Below are 20,780 nucleotides of genomic sequence, written 5' to 3'. Positions count from 1 at the left end.
TGCACAGGATCTAAAGAGACACTGCTTAAACTAGATCCGTTAAAAACCAAGATTTTCCAAAATCCAATGCCAGTAGAAATGTTTCCATGAAATTCAAACAAAAATCTGTGGAAAACTATACTTTTACGCTAACATTTCTCTGCAGCATCCACAAAGCACGGCATTGCAACACTGCTACAGCACACAACGATCTAAGGGAAAAAAAATAAGAAACTAGAGACAGGGCCCATGTAAAAGCAAAAGTGCCTACCCGTCTCCAATGATCACGCTGAAATACTGTAGAGAAATCAAAACAGTAGTTAAAAATACTGCAGAATAGCTCAAAAAGCATTCTGTCCCTAATATTTACAAGATTATTAGCAACAGGCACTGACTTTTCTGATTTGGCAGTTGAAAATATTATCTTTTGAACATATGGGACAAGAATTCATCCTCAGAATCTCTTATTAACGATATCTATTACATTCAACTCCAATGTAACTCTAGTATCTCCTACCTTAAAGTGTTTCGCTACTGAGCTGTATTGTACCTCACCAGAAGTTTGCTAAAGGAGTAAAACTGTTTTGTCACAGCCGTGTCGGAATCTCACAGTTTATTGCAACTCCAGACGATGAACATTGTGACCAGGGTTCAGAATTGCTCAATTCAATTGCTACTGCTTGACCTTGTGCAGTCAGCGGACAAAGTATACTGGCAAGGTTTTCTTTCATGGTTTGGAAAGCCTGCAGCCTACCTTTCCGTCAGATGCAGTGTTTATTCTGTAGTGGTACACCCTTCCTTCGTATCGCAGTGAAATAGATCTCTGTCCTGGACTGCTCTCACTCTCTCGCACAAGAAAGCTGCCGTTGATACCACTACTCAGCAGGTACTCAGCAGCGTTACGTGACACTGGTCCATGATACCAGGAATGCTTCTCCAAACTATTCACTGGGGTGATGTAGTTGCTGGGTACCCAGCCTTGTCCATTCTTCGTTTGGGCCTCGCACCATTCTCCATTATGATTGTAGCCCAGGACACGAAGCTTTTCACCTTATTGCAAGAAAAAAAATACATTTAGATATGGCAAATCTGGGAGCTGAGGAAAAAGATAGGCTCTTTCTGGCTAACAGATCATTAAATAATCTCCTGGAAGAACAGATATCTGACTGAGCAGAGAGCATGTGTGTTTCTTTAAGCTTGAGTGGACCCCTCAAAGCCAAATCAAGTCACATGCACGCTTCAGGAGTTTGTTAGACTCCCGTGCAGTTCTGCACCAGCTCAATACTGCTTGAGCTTAAAAAAATGAATCCAGCAAATTTTATTTGAACTGAGCTGGCTTGATGGGGCTAGGAGAGGAGTGGATAAATAATAAAAAAATTTCAATTGGTAAGGTAAGCTAATGTGACTTGGAGTACACATAAGGAACAGAAGGACTGAGTAAGAAAACACTGTATCTGTACAGTCATTTTTCATACAGGGACTGTGTTTTGCAGAACTATAAGAATTATGAAGGCCAGCCTCTAAAATCAGCTTAGTTTAATTTGTCAGTTCATATTCTTGCTCCTAATGGAGACCCTAGTTTTGGCAAACGGTTTCTTGCCCAATGCAAAAGCTTCAGACAGTTTTAACCTTTTAAAAGGTTATGACTTTGTGAAATATCTGTATTTGTTTAAGAAGAATTCCCACAGCAAAAAAAATTCCATCGGGTTTAGTGTATAATTCAGTTATTCCACAGTGGCTTTTCTTTCTACGCCTTCTCACAAGCTCCCAGTACTGCTCTGCCCAGCTACCTTACCTTTAGTTATGCTGAGAGTGTTGTCCCCACTCGCCACAAAATCATACAGTGCAACAAAGAGATGGGGGTCATTTTCACTAGGACAGGACAGAAGGTTTTCCTTGGAGTTCCAGCGAGCTGCTTCGCTCAGACCCTGGGGCTCAAAGTCTGACACTACCGGCCTCTGAAGGGCTTCTGGAGGAGGAAGAGAGAGAGAGAGAGAGAGAGGAAAAAGCAGGTTCATTTTTGCTGATAAAAGCCATCTGGTTAACCCACGCACTCTGATTTTCTAATTTGCATTGTTTCTTGACATGTGTGCTCCTCATGCGTCAGAGGACAGATATGGACAGCTCTTTAATGCGGATCTCCTGCCACACAGGCAGGACACCCTCGCTCCAGAACTGCCCCCCAGCCTGCCCCGAGCCCCCAGCTCCTGCCTCCCATGGCACGCAAGAGAGGGAAAGCTCCTCTCCCTCCCTCCAGCAAATGCTGCTCACGTAGGCTGTTTGCTGCTTGTAAATCTTTTGGCTCATGCCTAACTGCTGGAATGGCTAGATTTGAAAACAAACCCAAGACCTTTAAAAGGTAAATCCCTTAATTATCCTATAAATGAAATCACCAGAACGTGCACCACAGAGCCAGGCAGGGTGAGATTTATAAGGCATGGTATTTAAGAATGAGATATGTACTTCTGCTGTTCACAGTGTTTTTAATCATTTCTCTTCTTATTTGAGTACAAGGCTGTGCCTTTTTTGTTATCCTTTCTCCTGCCTGTCGCACTTGAAATGAGAGCACAGCAGCGAGTGTACTTCTCACAATGAGCTTTCTACATTTTTAGAAGCCCTGAGATGCCTCCAGAAAAAAAAAGATTCCTAAAAACTGAGTTTACCAGGTGAGCGAAAACCAACTACCAAAGTTTTCTGTACACTGCAGCACATTAGGCATGTAATAGTCAGTAAATATCAGGCAAGTCCAAGTACATCAGGGAATTTCCTTCCAGTCACTCTGGCGAACCCTCCCCTCCGGATCATGATTCAGGAATTTGGGGCCGTGATGCTCCAGGTAGCTGTGCCCCCTCACTCCATCGTGCCACCCCCAGCTGTGCTGGCAGCCCTGCGGGTGATTGTGCTGGCACAAACCCAGGAGAATAAGCTGTGAAAAATCTTGGGTTTTGAAGGGTTATTTTCCATCTGGATGAGTTTGCTGAGTGAGGTCACAGTACCGCACACAAACCATCACATCAGTGCAGCTAAGGGGACAGGAAACACAGCACTATCACACCCAGCCCCTTCCACCACAAAACTGCTCTTCATTACTCGGCATCAGCCCCTGCCTGCTCCCCCCCTTCACTGCCGAACCCCTCTTCTGCAAACGCAGCAGGGCTTTGGAGGGAAAAATCCCAGGCCAAGTGTCTTCTACATTATCAGGTCACCTGGGAGCACAGTTCTCTCTTTTAAACTTGTAATACTAACTAAAATATGCTTTTAACACTATTGCTTGTTTGGTCTGGAAATCTGGTATAAGCTGCACAAGTAAACCAATGAAGAACTGATAAACCTGACAACAGAAAACCTTTGGAAGAGAAGTGTGAATTGGGACAGGCCCAAAATACATTTCCCAATAGGGAAATGCTTAAAAAACCCCAACCAAACAACCCCAACCCTACAATCAATAACACATCTCATTATTTTCTAAGCTTTAGTGGTGAAAGTGCCACTACTCACGCACAGACAATCTGGCATCCTCGATGTGTTGGTCAGGTTACCACCGGTAAAGCCTCTCTGGGTCATTATTTACGAACACATATTGCCCCATCCCTGGAGACATTTGAGGTCAGGCTGGATGGGGCTCTGAGCAACCTGATCTAGCTGAAGATGTCCCTGCTCACTGCAGGGGGGGGTTGGACTAAATGACCTTTAAAGGCCCCTTCCAACCCAAAATATTCTATGAACATGAGTACTACTGTATTCTTTGGAAAAGGTAAGATCATACATGTGGGCAGAAAGCAAAATAGCAAGTATACACACTGTTGGGCCCGTTTTCTGAGCCAAATCGTATCTGCAAGGAGATATATTTTTATAGTGAATCAGAGAAGTCAAATAATTCTGCTTTCCAAATGATTCCACTGGCTATACCACAGTCAGAAAAGGTGGTACCGTGTTGGGTGGTTTTTTATAAATTAGCACCTTGACACCCTTGCTTCCCCCGCCTACTTCCTGCAGGAGAATACATTTTAATAGCCTGGGTTTGCTTCAAGAGGGACAATGAGAAAAGAAACAGAAAATCCACTTTCAGAAAATTAAGCTATAATCATTTTACCATGAAAACGCTTTGATCCTGTCAAGCCCATTAAGCTCCCTTATCAAACACAGGGCGCTGCAGTGACTGGAGATACTCCAAGGAGTTACACCATCAGTAAACACCTGGAACAGACAGACAGCAGAGAGCTGCAAGTAGCAGATACACAACCTCAGCAAGGAGCAACGCCGTGATGCTCTCCCCCAAACATGGTACAAACCAGTATATGCTGCATAGCGGGATGGACCATAACCTCCGTTAGGAAGGAAAATGCCTCCCCCACGGGGGACTGATTCAACAGGAAGGCAGGAAATCCAAGGCAGGCTCCCCTCCAACTCCAGCGTGATTGCAGCCCAGTGAAGGACGGCTCATGCACGGCCACGGATGGGGATGTGGGAGGAAAGCCAAGCGCTCTGCAAGAATCCCTCCCTCGTGCCCAGGCCACGGCAATGCTGGGACTGACTCATTACACACGGATGCCAAGGTATGCGCTTCAATTCAGAGCATGAGACAACACTGTGTCAAACACCAAAAACACCCACGAGCTGCGGTGTGTAAGTCAAGGAAGGCAAGAGCAAGGGCTGTTAAATAAACACACAAGAATTTGCTAAGCTGGAAAAACACACAAGTCCCCCAGTGAACATATAGGATGCTATGTGCAGACGGGCTCATATCCTCTGTATCCTCCAAGTCGACTCTCCCCTGCTCAGCCGCTGGCACCCCGACAGAGGTGCACGCTGCGTGTGAACGCTGCCATGCAGGAGAGCATGACTGGGAGATGTAAGACCCAACTCTTGGGCTGGGTTAGGGCTGGTGTTTCCAGACAGCTGGAAACCCCAGTTAAGAATTGGGAAGGCAGTGACTGAATGAAGCTTGAAGGGCAGCAAGAAAGGGAGAACGAAGCCCTGAGTCAACGCGGAGAAGAGCGTAAAGGAAAGAGCAGAGTTGTGGTGACCCGAGTGTAGCAGAAGCTTGATAGACCATGACAAAACACACTTTTAAAGGTCTGGGCCCCAAGAGGAGGCTGTCAGCAGACTCAGGACACAAAACAATGAAGCGAGAGAACAGGACATGTCCATCTGGGAGCCACATACAGCTGCCTGTCAGCAGCATTTATCCCTCTGAGTTATTCCCTGGTAAATTTGCCCAGACATTACAGTCCTTCAGAGCAGTAATTAGACATTGTTGTTCATACATAGAGAGGGTCTTTTTCAATACATTACAGCTTCTTCACCTTATACTGCTGGTTCTAATGACAACTTTAACAGCACTGCTGAATTCTTTAATCGGCCAGATTCCTCCTAATAAATCAGCCTCCTGTAAGTATAGCAGCCGGGCTATCCCAGCACAGCGATGGGGCAGGAAGCGAGCGTAATTCAATCTGTTATCTCTGTGCTGTGATTCCTTCCATGCATCCACTTTGTCTTCTGCTGCATCCCAGCAAGACTGTAATTTATTACTTTGATCATAACATGCTCCAGATGACACCTGGATTCCTGGGAGGAGTCCCGAGGCAATGCTGTAATTCAGTTCTCCACTAACACGAACTAAGTGACAACTCCTTAATTAAAGTGGAGCAGACTTCGAAGTAAGACAACAGCAGCTTTTCTTTTGAGGCATTAGCCATAAGACTGTCTTCACTTCCCCCCTAAATTAAGTTTTTACCAGGAGATATTTATGTTTGCACACTAAAAGGTTTCATAAGCATAACTATCTCCTGCTAATTACTGTTTATACGAAGTGATGAATCACTGTTAGGGACTGTGTAAGGAGTTCTCAGATATGAACAATTCTGGTCTGGACCAATGCAAGCAAATTTCCTTAGTAATTTAAGGGAAGGGTTGGAAAACAGGCAGAAGGACTGAATTACATTCGGCTCCTCCACAGCTGACTGCGGGGCAGTCCCAAGGGAAGGAAGAGACCTCCTGTCTCCCTACAAAACAAACATCCTGTGGTCTTACAAACTGTGCTGGCATTTTTTCCGCGAGGTTTCTAGAGCGAGGGAGCGCGGAACACATCTAGTAACCTCTTTGGAGGTACAGCACACGCTATCTGAAGCTTCTCCTTTCCCTACATTCTCCCTACTCTCCTTTTCCCCTGGAAGAAATGATGATAAATGGCAGAACAGCTATGCAGATTGAATACATCCAAATGTTCCTGACCCTGAGCACATATGATGGAGCAGCTGCCTCTCTGTCCCAGTATTTCCTTAGTGGCCCTCATGGATTCCCTATGCCTGATGGAATATGGATTTTAAAAAAATAATCTGTAAACCAGATCTTTTAAAAAAGAAGGAAGGTTTCATGTTTTATTTCAGACTCATCCCCTTCAGTGAGATCACACTCGGCCTCTCCTGTCACCCACTCCGCAGCATGGGCCATATAACCTTCTGCAGCAAAAGCTATCGCTGTCGCTTCTGCTCTTGGCTGATATTTGGAAAGTCCACATTGTTATAGCCAGCACACAGACAAGTGATCACTTTTTAAATATTGCGTACTTCCATACAGAGACAAAAAAAAAGTGCAAAACCAGATGCAGCCTCTTCTCGCCCAGACCCACTCCCCCCGTGCCAGGCCAGTCTCCCCAGCTGTGCAACCCTACTTCCACCCCCAGTGAGGTGCCTTTGTCCTGCAGGCAGGCTGCACCCCTTCTCACACAGCCACCAACAACCTCCAGCACTCTAAATACTGAAAACCAAGTCTGCTGAATGCAAACACGAGAAAACAAGGCCACCCATGGCTCCTGCTGCATTGCCCACACACAAACCAGCCCTCACAGTCAACTGCAGCGTTTTATCTTGTCTAACCCTAAGCATCACTTGATGATGTGGCTTCTCCCACTCCTCCAAGAGAAGATTCTGTCATCTTGGGGACCTGGGGGGTTTTGGTTTGTTTATGTTGGTTTTGGGGATGGTTTTGGTTTTTTGGGTTTGGCTTTTTTTTTTTTGAAAGTTCATTCTTATATTAGCCTGTAGGTTCCACTTGAGTTCATTCACTGAGTTTAGTCCATTTGTAACCCATTAGTGACATGGTAAATATCATCCTTCTCCAGGCAGCTAGTCACAGTTGTAGATGTATGGAGTGGAATAGTGGGTATGGCAGAAATTTGGATTTTATTCCCAAATCTGCTACTAACCTGCTGCCTGACCCTAGATTATAACCTCTGGGAGAGGAAGAGGAAAGTAACTAGATCCAAGTGAATTTCAATGACACTTGCATATTTCTGAAAACTTTTACCTTTACAATTTTTGTTTTGGTTTCCTTACTAAGGGAGCAGAAGGTTTGCCCATTTCTGAGCCCTGGGGAGGGTAAGCACCAAGCAAGAATCATCAAGATTTACTGGTTTATTTCCCTATTTTACTAAGCAGCCCCAGACTGCTCAGAGAAGGACGAACAAGTCTGTGGATGATCAGTTTTAGGTCTGAAGAATGTTACTGCTCTTCCTATGAAATGATAATCCTTTCCTCACCACAACCCATGGCACATGGTCGCAAGCACCATCAGCCAGATCTAGTAGTAAGGATGGGACAGGGGAGAACCGCTGGAGCACGCGCGTAACTAGTAAGCCATTACAAAGCCAGAAATATATTTAAAAGCAAGAACTCCGCTGAGTGATGAGATGAGAGGCCAAGAGGTGATGAGCAGAAAATAGCCAAGGAAGAGAGGAAACAAACAGAAGGTTCTTCCCTGGGAGGCAGCAACGCTGTCTTAATGCATTCGCTCTTCTTAACAGATTGACTGAAGACCTGCCTGCTGATTACAGCGACACTGGGGCAGGATGAGTCACTGGCGTTGCAGATTTGGGTCTGGTTCAATACGTGCCCGAACTCATAAAAAAGAAACTCTCCAGGAATGGGGCAATGGCTACGGGCTGCTGCTCCTCCCCAGGCTCATCTACTCTAACTGTAACAAGACACGCTTAAGAAAAAATTTAAATTCAAAAAATTAGAGACAATCTGACAGCTGGCAGGACAGAAATCATTTCAGTTAGAAAACAAAGGACTTTACTAGTGCCCCCAAAACAGTTTTTAAACTTCACAGAGAACATTGACAGATTTTAAACAAGGCTTCTGCCTTTCGGTGGCAGAGCAAGCCCAAAAAGGCAGCAAGACTATTTCAGCCCCTATTTGGGACATGGACACGTTCTGTTTTCCAGATCAGATTGGCAGCAGTACGTGCTGTGCCTCTTCCCTTCTACTCTTTACCCTTTCTTGGTGTGAAGTGGGTGAAGAATTATTCAGTTTGGCAAAGGCAGAAAGGAGAAAGCAGATGACAGAAATTCAGATCTCTTACATTTTAGAATAATATTTACTAGTGGGAATAGAAACGAGAGCAAAAAATGTCCAGCTCAAACATCAATATGAAATCTCAGCAGTCATTAGAACCAGTTTAAACTTATTTTTTATCAAGTTAAGAAAAGGTCTCAACTTTTTCAGCAAGTAGGCAAGCCAGCCTGTACACAGTGAAGCGCCCAGCAATGGGATGTAGCACCTGCATCTCTTCCACACCGCCACAGAGGACTCTACAAACAATCCTCATTCCTGTGAACTAACAGAGCATAAAAGCCTTTCAGAAGAGGACCACCATGAAAAACCCCCACATTTTTGATTACTTGGTGAAAACGCACATACACCTACACTTGTGCCTGACTCTAAATCAGTCTTACATCAAACCCAACCTCAATACAACATTTTCAAGAAGTGTGTTTAAAAATACAACAAACAGATTTGATTTTGTTACAGTCCCCATGCTATTCATCAACCAAACACTGCTGTGTTTTTGTTAACACATGAAAACCAAAATAAGAAATTGAATTAGGTAAAATTTAATCTATCCTCCTGGCTGCAACTGGTTTTCCATGCAACTAATGGTTCTTTCATCCTTTAAGCAGTTATGTTTACGGTTTCATAGTAAAGAAACTTTCAGCTTTCCTCTCATGTCCTCAACAGCTTCCCATACAACTAAGATAACGAGAGCAGAGTTAAATTTTGCAATGATATCATCATCATCTCCTTAATCCTTTCAGAAGCTTCAGCAACTGTGGGATGCACATGGGAACGGACTGGCCATTGCTGCTCATAGGGATCCGGGAGCCATGGTCCCCCGTTTGTGGTCCTTGGCAGAGCCTGCCCCTTCTAAGGACGGCAAGCTTAAGTGGTTGCTATCAAAATTAACAACTTCATTTGTAAACCCCAGTTATCTTCTTAAGGGTAATAATGTGAGCATATTTTCACTTGTGTCCTTGCAGTACAGGGGTTTGGGGCAAGCCACTGTTACTCTTTTGAGGAGCCCTCAGAGCTTTCAACATCACAATAATTTTAGTAAGAAAGCTGCCTAGGAATACCACGTGGGCACCTTCAGCTTTAGAAAGGAATAACACAAAAGCCTACCTCCTTTTTTTTTATTCTTTTTTCATTTCCCTTTCACGTCTGGATGAGCATAGACTACAGATTCTCACTTCTCCCCCTGCTCTCCAAGAGATCCACATTGGATCATGGTGAGTCCTGGGCTGCCTACATCCTAACCAACTGTCACAGCATTAAGGTTGCAGTTGCCACATTTGTTCACCTTTAACATGCCACTTGGATGCTGGCTTCAGTTTTGCCCCATGCTGAGCTGAGAAATGAGACTGAGCTACCTTGATAGAAGATCGTTTAAAAGTTGTTTCGATGCTCGTTTCCCATCCCATCATGCAACCACAGTCTCAGGGAAGCTGAAAATACTACAATATTTATTGTGTCAATGCTCATGTTAACTGGACGCTGCCTATATGGCACCAGTCAAACCATGCTTTTATCCTGTTATGCAACTGCATCGTAAATTGGGAGGGGGGAATGGTTGCAGCACACACACAAAAGAGAAAACTTGCAAAAACAGTCAGGGTAACACCCTTGTAACATCATCCTTTAGCATTTGGTTCTGCAGGGAAGAGAGGCCCCAAATGCTCTGCCTATTCTCCCAGGGCTGTGTTGAAAGATCCAACTGCACAGAAAGGACAGGCTCAGCATGGCTCGGAGCTCCTCCTCAACACACAGCCTTGCCGTGCCTGAGCAATGCCAGAGGAAGGGGACACAAACAGAGGTTTTATAGACCTAAAAGATCACAGAAGAATTCAATTGCATAGGAAAGATCAAAACTATTCAGACACATCCACCCACTGTTAGGTTTCTGAAACTTTAAATAAATGAGTCCTCTAGAAACTGTTCTTTGATTTTGGAAAACAGAAAATTTTTCAGACCTGCTAAATGCATCTGATGAATACAGACTCTTGATCGGAAATTTCTTCAAATGGGTTTGCCATGAGAAGCCATTTGTAGATTTTGAGATTCCTAACCTATGAATTTGCGAGGACCATTTCTCCACTGAATATTCGAGAGTTGAGCAACAGCGACTTGCGATAGGCCCCGATAAATCAGCTGCTGCCTTCCATGCCTCTGATTTGACGAGTTAGCACGGTCCTCCTGGCATGCTGATTATTTTTACTGAAGCAACATCCAGCAACACAAAAGAAGTTGAAGAAGCCCGGACCGCCCCGGTGGGATGGACATGCACAGCGAAGGGGCCGGGGCTGCACAGGGGGACCCGTAACGTCGCTCTGCAGGCAGGGTGCGAAGAACTTGCTCGAGGTCCCGCCAAGCAAGACCTCAGCCCAAAGTCCCCCGGCCCAGGACAGTGCCTGTGTCATCCAGGCTTTCAGTCTAAACTAGTTGGGTCCATATGTTTAACATCTGAGTGTCTACAAATAATCACGGGTGTGACTCAAAAAAAAAAATCACCTTTTAAAAGCAAACACGCAAGAAAATTCCGTTAAATGAATGCCTGCGGAAAGCCAACTTAAAAGGGGATAACCAAAATGAACTAAGAGATTACGTATTAACGCATGCTGAAAATATTTGACTGATAGACTCATCTAAATTTTCTTCCCAAGCCTGGAGTTGGTTTTACCATCCTCTACTCACATCCAAGATAAGGAAGATCCTTCTCAAGGAAAAAAAAGAAAAAAATAAAGCTGAGGCCTGAAGATACGGCTTTGTTTATGAGCTCGGCAATAAGATCACTTGACATTTTACAACCATAAATGGTAGAACCGCGCTCCCTTTGTATACTGCAGTTAATGAAAGTCACCTGGGGTCTGGATGCCGCGTACACCGCTCGGTTCTCTCGCCCCCACACGCGAAAGCCTAGCTTAAAGCTGGCCAGGACCAAATGCCTCCCCAAGCCTGGGCCTAACTTGCAAGCAAGGGATAAAAACTTGTTTTTTGGGATGATGGCAGGGTTCGGGCCGTGTCCCCCCACCCCGGGAGCGCTGCTGCATTCCCGGGGTGGGGGCACACAGCCCGACCCCAGCCCCTTTAGGTACTCACCTTCCAAGTAGCAGCTGGAGGAGGAGGAAAGCCCCTTCTTCGACTTGCAACCCACCAATTTCAAGCAAATCTCCAACATTTTCATTTGTTAGAGTTTGGCTTCGGCTGTCTGATTTCCCTTCCCCCCCCACCTTTTCAGCTTCTTCTCGCACTGTCGAATTATCCGGTAAAAGTCTGAAAAAAAAGTCTAAAACAATCCGGTAAGAGTCTAAAAAAAAAAAAAATCCAGGAAAAGTCTAAAATAAAATATCCAGGAAAAGTCTAAGAAATCCAGCGCTCTGAAAACCATTACAAGGGCGAGCCCAAGAGGCGGAAAATCCTGGGGCCCCGCATCTCCTCTCCCAGGGAGTTAACTCCAGCCATCTTCCCTCCTTCCCAACTCTTTTGGCGGGAGAGAAGAGGAGGGGGTGGGGGGAAAAAAGGAAAATAAAAAAGAAGAAAAAAAGCAAAGCCAACCAAGTTGGGCAGAGTCACTTCTGCCCGCACTTTGCGGCAGCTGCCCGCATGCTGCCGGGCGCTGGGTGCAGGCAGGGCTGCTGGGGCTCCGCTGCCAACAAAGGGCCCCCTTCAGCCGCTGCCTGCCTCCATGACATCAGGCAGGCGAGCAACGCCCTCACTCCTTAACCCTCCTCCTTCCTGCCTGCCTGCCTGCACCCTGCCTGCCTCCTCTCCCAATGCCAGAGAGGCGAGGGTGGAAAAAAAAAAAAAAAATCAACAAGTTTCCCCTGCCTGGGAGAGCCCTCCTTGGTTTGGGAGGGGAGAAAGGCAGGATTAAGGAATAACGCTGCTGCTTTGGGGCTTGTGGTGCTTTGTGCACTGCTCTGTTAAACCAAGTGAATCGGAGGCGATAGTCAAAGTCTTAAAAGCATATTGTTTCACAGTGTATTAAGGGAACTGTTTAAATACTGCGCCTCGTAACAGGGAGAGGCAAACTGAGCACTATGCCCATTCGTAAACCAGCGCAAAAACTGCAGGGGAGCTGGAGGTGCTTCCTATAGCATCTCTGTGATAATTACAGGCAGGCAGATTCAAATCTCAGCTGATGCAATTAGACTCACAGGATGCTACTCCTCTTGCACAAGGGGCCAAAAGTTTTCACTCTGCCACTACCTGCTGCCCTTTTTCCCTACAAACTCTGCATTCCCCTTGCGGGTTTCTCAAGGCTATGTGCTAATTACTGCTCTCCAGTTTTGCTAGATTTTTGTTATGTTACTTTCTAGCATTACCTGTGTCTCCTTTCTAAAACAACCATCGTGTCTGTTACGTGTATTTATATTCTGTATGTATATACATTCTCTATATATGTCTTTATAAAGGAGATAAAAATTTAATCCAATTGTATACACACCCTTGATTTTCTTTTTTCCACTCAAAAATCCCCCTTCATTTCCCAAATCTTGGGGTGCTTTTGCTGCTCGGAGCAAGGGGTGCTGAAGGGTGCAAACCAGAGAGGCTGGGGAAAGGGCCCGGGCAGCCGACCCTATCGCAAACTCCACTGCAACGCCTGGAGCCCTCTGTGTGTCTCACACAGGATCAACAAAGGAGCAAATGTTCAGTTTTGTCCCTGAAAACTTCCCTCCACATCTGACAGTTTATTTTGGCAAGGTTACTGACTAGCTAGTGCTCCTTTGCCCTCCAACGTTTTCAAACATTTAATACTTTAGGGGAAACTCTGCATGCTTCCAGCATCTGAGGACCATGCCTCCGAAACAGCAAACATTGCTCAGACTCTTTAAACATTATTTTACAGCATTACTTTGCCTCAGACGTCTGATCCATGGGGTGTACGTGTGAAAGACAGCTTGGAAAGAAATCCTTGGTCCCTCGACCCATACTGAACTGCAATAACAGTATTAGTGTTTTTTTAAATACCACAAGCCACATCATTTCTAGCAGAGCGTGATGTTCAAAGTGCTTTCATGCTTTTTTTCCCCAGAAAAGATGACCACGGATATCCCTTTTTTTTTTTTTTTTTTTAACAAACCAGGAAACACCGAGAGAACTTAAGCATTGCCTCAATTTAGTCGAGCGAAGAGATGAGGCTACAGATCCGATCCCCCACCTCTGGCAGCCTGCACGCGCGTTAGACAATGATGCTGTTCTCCCCACGCTCTCCCTTCCTCCCTCCACTTCTGGAGGAGGATTTCTATTTTATGGAAGCACGAGAGTTTCAAGAAAAAACAACACCTATTTACCTGTTCCCTGCCCGCCTAACTTCAGATGAGGCTGCAACAGTGAACTTGGTGTCAAATAGCACGGGGGGGGGGGGGGGGGGGGAAGAAAAGAGGAGTTAAAAGCAGATTTGGAGGAGAAAGGTTATGTAAATCACAGGAGGAGCTCCATCATCACGTGTTTAGGCCCAGTGTCATGTTTAGGGAACTGGGATGAAGTAACATTGTAAGAGCAGATCAGACGTCTTGCACGCAACTTCTTTTCCATATGAGGAGCATCCCTATCCTGCTGCAGCTGCAGGAACGCAGAATCCCCACAGCATTCCCCCCGCAGTACAAAGACTGCCCCCCATGAACACCACCCAGCCATTACAATTAAGGTTAATACAATGAGTGCCGGCAGAATTAATGCGGATTACATTCCTGATGAACTCCTGGGGTTCTTATTCCAGAAGAAGAATGCCTCATCTCAAATTAAATTAACTGCCTTGCAGAAGAACTTCACTGTAGGAGAAGTGCACCCACTTGGGGAGTTAAACACAAAGAGCTATCCTGGGATAACTTCCTCTGTAGATAAACAAATTAATTCCCTTTATGTTTCCACGCAGACAAGCTTGTGTGGTCCCTCTGCTTCAAACTCCATCCTTCAACGTCTCCTCTTCTGTGTCATGGCAAACTAGGCTGTAAATACTTTGGAGCAAATACCCTCTGCTGTTCCTGCATGCCATGAGACTAACTGGCGATACAGAAATAAAAGCCATATTGGTAGCATCACACAAACTCTGCTATTCTTATAGCTGACATCTATTAATCCCTTTCACGTTTGTTTGTCATATACACATATTAGAATAAAATCAATCATGAAAAGCATGCAGACTTTCAGACTACAGAGGGACTGATGCAACCTTCAACTCAGGCTCTCCGTTGCAGAATAGCAAAACAATCTTGGTTGGGAACAGACTCAGAAGGTCTCTGGTTCAACTTCCTGCTCAGAGGGCAGCTCTCTATCTAGATCAGGTTGTTCCAGGCTTTTTGCAGCTAAACTTCAACCAAGTCTGCTGGGCAGCATGAAACACTTTTTATTCTCTTATCTCTATCCAGATTTGCCTTGCTGCAAGTTTTAATTGTTGCTTCTCCTCCTTTTGCTGTGCACCTCTGAGAAGAGTCTCTCCAGCCACCAGCTGGGTGGTTCTGGGAGCGCTGGGACCCCTTCAGCCCCCTCTTCCTGACCAGGTGAAGGCAGCTCCCTCGGCCCCAGGGGGCACTGCCTGCTCCGGCCCCTGCCAGACTCCCTCCAGTTTGTCATCGTCTGCTACAGAGGAAGGAGGGAGCTGGACGCCGTACTCCAGATGTGGCTTCACAAGTGCCAAAGAGAGGGAAATAATCACTTCCTTCGACCTGCTGGCTCTGCTCTTGCTAATGCAATCCAGTATCCATTAGCCTTTATTGTTCATGCTCATACAAGAGCATAAACCTATTTAGCCAATTAATTGCCTTCATGTTTGAGCTTCTTCTAGCAGACAGCTATTTAGTCTTTACTTTCTTAAAGCTGTCCAAAATTTGAGGACAGATTTTTCCAAAAGAGAACGATCACACACATGCACGACAGTGGCAGCGAAAGGACTGGACTCCATGAGCAGAAAGTGAGTTTTGGCATGATCCCACGACGTTAGCAGCTGGAGTGAATTTTGTTGCGATACCATTAAAAACAGCTTGAGAGCTCGTCATCCATTTAAAAGCAGAGCTTAATTTTATTTTAAAATCCTCTTCTGAAACATGGAAAGATAACAGAGTTTGAAGTACCAAAGACTGGGCATTTTTTTTGATAGGCATGTTCAGCTGTTTAGGGATGGAAAAAGTTAACTTGAAACAGAAGCAGCACAAACTAGTGTTAAAGCAAAGGAGTAAGAAAAAGAGCAAACTCTTGCTTACCGTTATGAGTTACCCATGCCTTATCTTGCTCTTCTTTAAATGCAGCTGAGAATATCCCCACAGGTGTTAAAGACTAACTCAATGCTGGTTGTAAAGCACTTTGGATGTACGAAGTAACAAAATGTAGAATCGCATCATTTGCAAGATGCATTTTTCTTAGTAAGCGATAAGGTTACACGTGATTTGGGGCATTCCCTAGTCACTGTCTTTATGATTAAAAATAGGTCCATGCCACAGAGCAGTGCCATACTATATAGCTCTCTTCTGATGACATCTTTCACATAGTGAAATAACACGTTCTAACACCATTACCTGATTAAAAATATATGTGTGTATGAAAATGATCAAAGCAGCCTATGTTGAAATCCATGAATGACCACGGCATGCGCTATAGACACAGCTGTAACAAAGCTGGGCTTTGATCCGACAGCAAATGCAGTATTGCCTGTTTTCCTGGGGGCTGGTCCAGCTTTGCCTGACACATTCCAGTTTTCCTTCGGGTTTTCAGATGCTCCACCATTAAACGCCTCCATCCAGTCTTAGATACAATGCACCAAACTTTTGGGAAGATACTGGTGTGTATTACATTGAGAGGACTACCAGCTTGAAAATCCTGGCTACCAAACTCTACCTTCTTGGCACATGCAGCACAAAACAGCGTCTGGCAGAGTCTTGTAAAACTGTTTGCAATGAATACAACTCCAGTGGGTCGTGCAGGTTAAGCCGTGAGAGCTTTACTATGGTATGCCAAGGAAAGCATGGCAGAATGCGAGTTCCAGACTGGCAGGCTTAGGGCTGAGCACACATCCCACACCCAGCCTTTTAAAAGCCACCTCAGATTTAAATAACTGTCTCTTGAGTCAATCACCTCTTAATCTCAGTAATTGTTCATTGACACTTTCTAACTATTCCAAAGGACAAGTGAAAACAAGCCTTCCAGGATACTCTGATGTTCTCTGCTTACTTGGTAATGACAGCACTACACAAAAAGGCAATTATGTTCATGATTTATTTGTAATACCTGCCACCTAACAGGTAGAGGGTAGAAACGTCCTTGTTGGTGTTTACACACAGAATGACTGCAGTAGTCTGTTAAAACCTTCCAAGTTTGCTCATGCACCTAAGAAGAAAGCCCAAGCAACCAAGACACTGAAGGATCTCTGACTACCACTTATTTTGGTGATCACTAGGAATCAGTAATACCACTGGCATTAGTAAAGCCAAGACTCAGGTGGTTTTATTGCTCTGCCCAGATGAACCTTCATGCCTCCAGTGATGTGTGTAATGCCACCCCCTGTTTCTCCAGCACTGCCCTACCTCAGAACCACTCCACCATTGCCTGTTTGCTTCCAGGTTTTTTATGTAGACATCTCTGCCTTTTCTTTTCCAGTTCATGTTCAAAATATTTTTATAGAGACCAGTATTCTACCTTTCCACTGAAGCTTCTTCTCAAAATTCAGCTGACATGTTTACAATAGCTAGTCAAAACAGCACATTAAAACCAAAAGCCTCTTGCTAATATTCTGATCACTCTACAATAGGCATTATTGTAATTGTATATAAAAAAACCCCACACATGAATTTCCACAAAGGCTAGTTAACACCTGAGGGCAAAGAGTGTTTTCCTTCCTTCAGAAACCATCTAGCACAGCATGAATGGCCCTCCAAGAGCACAGAGAGGCATCTGCACAGACAATGAAATATTAACACTTCTGGCACTTGGACTTAGTAAGTCCCACTCTCACAGGAAGAAACTTTTTTTAAAAAAAAAGCCAGGTTACAAAAAGTCCACTGTACATATCAACAGAAAAACAAAGGATTTTGCAATAAAGCATGTGCATTTGTTGGTTTTTCTCCTTGATTTAACAGATGTTTGTTATTTGCAATTTTCACAAGTGAAGGAGGCAGCAGAGAAGTGGTGGGATTTCAGAGAGAGGACATTCAACTATTTGAAATTCCTTTCAAGCAATAGGGCAGAATCCTTCTTTTTAAGGTAGTAACAAGGCAGAGGGTACTACTAAATTCCTGCAATAGTGGTCTGTCTTCACCATACTCATGTAAAAAAGCAAGATGGGTTGTGAGCTCCACAGGGAATTGCGTGGGGTTTTAGCATTTGAAGCCTGCAAGGTTAAATCCAAAGTCCAAAGGGGCTCTTCACAAATCACTGAAAAAGTTTCAGGCCTCATCCATTAAACACTTTTTGAAACATCTGCAGGCAAAGAAAAAGAAAGAGGCATTTTGCACTTTTCAGATTTGAAAAAAATTTTAAAATAGCAGCTTACCTTAAAGACACAAAAATTACAAACTCCTGCTTACTATAATCACTTAACTTCCACTGCTTGGGCAGTGTATTAAGGTTGTGAAAGAGGGAGCAGGAACTGACAGTTTCTGTGTGATAGGTAGAGTCACATCAGTTTAGGGACCCTACTGAAGTTCAGTATCTTCTGCCAGACCAGAGCAGAGAGGGCTTACAGACAGCCAGGACACAATCAGAAAAGATACATACTTGGAAAGTATCAGAAAATAAATTTTAGAGAAGTTTCTTTGCCAAATACTGACTCAGATCTCCAGTGGGAGCATTTCCTTAATTCCTTTAAGTGAAAAGGCAAGGAAATGTAGATGAACAAGTAAAATTAAACCAAAGAGGTTAAAAAGGGGAGCTCAAAGCTGATGACTTCATGGGCTATCTTGTGTAATTCTGAGCACGTCTGCAGGAAGAGCCAGGAGGACCAGTAAAACGTGTTTTAGTCCCGACAGTAACTAAGTGGTTAATTTCTTCCATTCAGAGCTGAAAAATCTGCCAAAGCAGAAGACCAGGCCTAAGAGATCAAATTACACATGAGGAGGGGGTGGAAGGGGAGAAGAAGAAAAGAAAACAAGTATTACTGAACCGCTGCTGCATTAGACCCAGCAGGGATCAGGAGGAACATGGAGGCGGCGAGGTTTATCCAGCACTATCTCCGCAGCAGCTGGAAACACACACACTTGGTTGTTACCCACATCTTGTCATTCACATTTTGGGAACATAGACCTGTACTGAACACCTTAACTCTGGCCCATATGAAAACCTTTTGTGCATCAGTTATTGAATTCATATTACTGGAACAGTTGAAACTTCTTTCTTCTACTTGCTCTCTCCACCCAACCTATGCAGTTGTGCCGCGTTTTGTCTCCCAAGTGGAGAGTTTAACTTGGGCACAGCTCTAGGAACGTGTCCAGCACACTTGCTGCTGCTGCCATGGGTACAGGAATCGCCAAAGTACTTGAAAAGCAAAGAAAAAAAAAATCATGCATAGCAGACACAAATAATAATCCATCAATAAAATAATCCATCAAACCTAGTAGCAATTCAATTCCTTTGCCTTGATCACACAATGGAGGTCTCTCAGCAGTATTAACATTTTCACAGCTATTTCGGGGCAAGCGAGGGCTCCTTACCCAGCGATACACCGCTCCTCTAGTCCTCGCTCACCTAAGCTGTTTCAGCATTGAATTCAGCAAAGATTACGATCATTTTCTGCAATGCAGAAAATTTCAAGTAACACACACAGCAACTAGACTAGGATAAATTCCATTGCAAGGATCACTTTTCTCTAGGGATGTAACCCTGAAGAGTTATGCTTCTGAATAGTATCCATATTGATGGTCAGAAACCTTTACAGGATGACAGCATACACATTTCCTGACACTGTCATGGAGCTAACTTAAAAAAAAATAAAAACAAAAACCCCAAAGAAACAACCTCCACCAAAACCACACAGTGCCTTCCAATCAGGAATTCAAGACTCTGCTAATTCATCCACAGGGGAGTATATATTTTTTGAGAAAGTAGAAGTCTTTTGTAACTATACAAATATAAAAGCATCTATATAAATATTAGATACTATAGAAAAGAATCTACAATCATTGATTTGAACTACAGTGTTTATCCACCCAAAGATTCAGAGGGGAAGTGCCTGCTGCTGCACAGCACTAATTGCTTATTATTCCCAGTATAAGAAATTAAATATATACTCCCAGAAAAGAAAAGCTTCCAGTTAATTAGAACTGCCTGCAGCAATGGTTCCCTCCAAACAGTTCAGCATTTTATTTTGTTGTCAGGACACAATATAAGTTTTACGAGTCCTGCTGGGACTATGACGTAAAGGCAGGACCAGCATTTTCTCTTGTGAAGACTAGGGCCAACAGGCAGAAACTTCAGACAGAAACAAGTTATTTCACTGCGAATCAAGGCAAATGTAAAGGTGTGTATATACACCTCCATCCTGGTCCCAGCTGGAGCAGGGAGGTATCCATTTTACTCATGCACTGCTGAGCGTAGATGGATGCAGTTCAAGTGCTAGACCTCGTACTAAATTTTCACAAGGGTTTAAAACACTGTTTTTCAATTACCAAACATAAAAACACATTGAAAGCTGCATTTCATTTGATTTTTTTTTTTTTTTTAAAAAGCTAGGTAACATTCCCTCTAGGTTGCACCATTCAGAAAAAAAGAAAGCCTGATGCCAAATTCATCAGGGCAAAGTTTCTTAAATTAAATCCTTTCAGGATGAGTTTCCTTGGTATGTGTAGAGTCTAATGCCTGTCATGTTTGCATTTAGATTTAGCAAATGGCAGGAGACTGTGGAATACCTCCACAATTTCTGCCTTTCCAGGCAAAAGAGGCAATATAAAAAAGGAAGGTGTAAAAAAGAAATTAGTGCTACTGATCTCCAGTAACTCCAAACTGCCTCTCCACATACTTTGAGAAATCCAAAGTTCTTTTCTATTCATTCCTTCTTTACCCTACCTGCCCATCACCATTGGAACCATTCACAGAGCAGATATATTACATGTGGTCTGAGGTTTACAGCTGCTGGCGTGAATAAAGATTGTAGATTCTGTCTGCCCGCATACCAGACAGAAAATAAAGAGAAGTGCAGAAGTATAAATGAATAGCAACAGTCGGCACCCTATAAGCTATCCGACCCTGCTCCACACTGGTCCTATAGCTGCCACATCTTGCATTTCAGGCTCAGCTGAGTTACTGGGATAAATAGAGTTAAGACCTGTGTGAGTCATTAAACAAGCACAAAAAAAAAAAAAAAAAAGTAAAATACCTGCCACTGCTCTGAAAATTTGCACAATGGAGCAGGAGGGCAGGAAGCAGAAGAGTGCTACAGGCAAACACTGAGATTAGATGGGAAGAGATCATGCTGACACAGAGTGAGGGCCCTCAGCCAGTTAACTCCATCTAAATCCTGACTGCCTCAGTCCCACCTTT

At 44.1% G+C, this 20,780-nt stretch overlaps 1 protein-coding gene across 3 annotated transcripts in view; it reads right to left on the bottom strand.

Moving 5' to 3' along the window:
- ABL1 (ABL proto-oncogene 1, non-receptor tyrosine kinase) overlaps window positions 1-20,780 on the bottom strand; it is an 84,149-nt gene that overhangs the window by 23,423 nt on the left and 39,946 nt on the right. The window contains exons 1-4 of one of the 3 annotated variants that reach the window (XM_054848623.1): window positions 11,415-11,997; window positions 4,073-4,176; window positions 1,775-1,948; window positions 734-1,029 (exon numbers count right to left, since the gene is read on the bottom strand). In XM_054848623.1, coding sequence (XP_054704598.1) covers window positions 734-1,029; window positions 1,775-1,948; window positions 4,073-4,103 — 501 coding nt within the window. In that variant the 5' untranslated portion in view covers window positions 4,104-4,176; window positions 11,415-11,997. Of the gene's footprint in view, window positions 1-733; window positions 1,030-1,774; window positions 1,949-4,072; window positions 4,177-11,414; window positions 12,021-20,780 lie in introns of those variants that run through there. The other 2 variants (XM_054848622.1, XM_054848621.1) reach the window with 2 other exon arrangements.

The sequence above is a fragment of the Grus americana genome, chromosome 20 (assembly GCF_028858705.1).
Source record: "Grus americana isolate bGruAme1 chromosome 20, bGruAme1.mat, whole genome shotgun sequence".
In the NCBI taxonomy this organism is placed as follows: domain Eukaryota; kingdom Metazoa; phylum Chordata; class Aves; order Gruiformes; family Gruidae; genus Grus; species Grus americana.
This window is presented reverse-complemented; position numbering and strand designations above follow the sequence as displayed.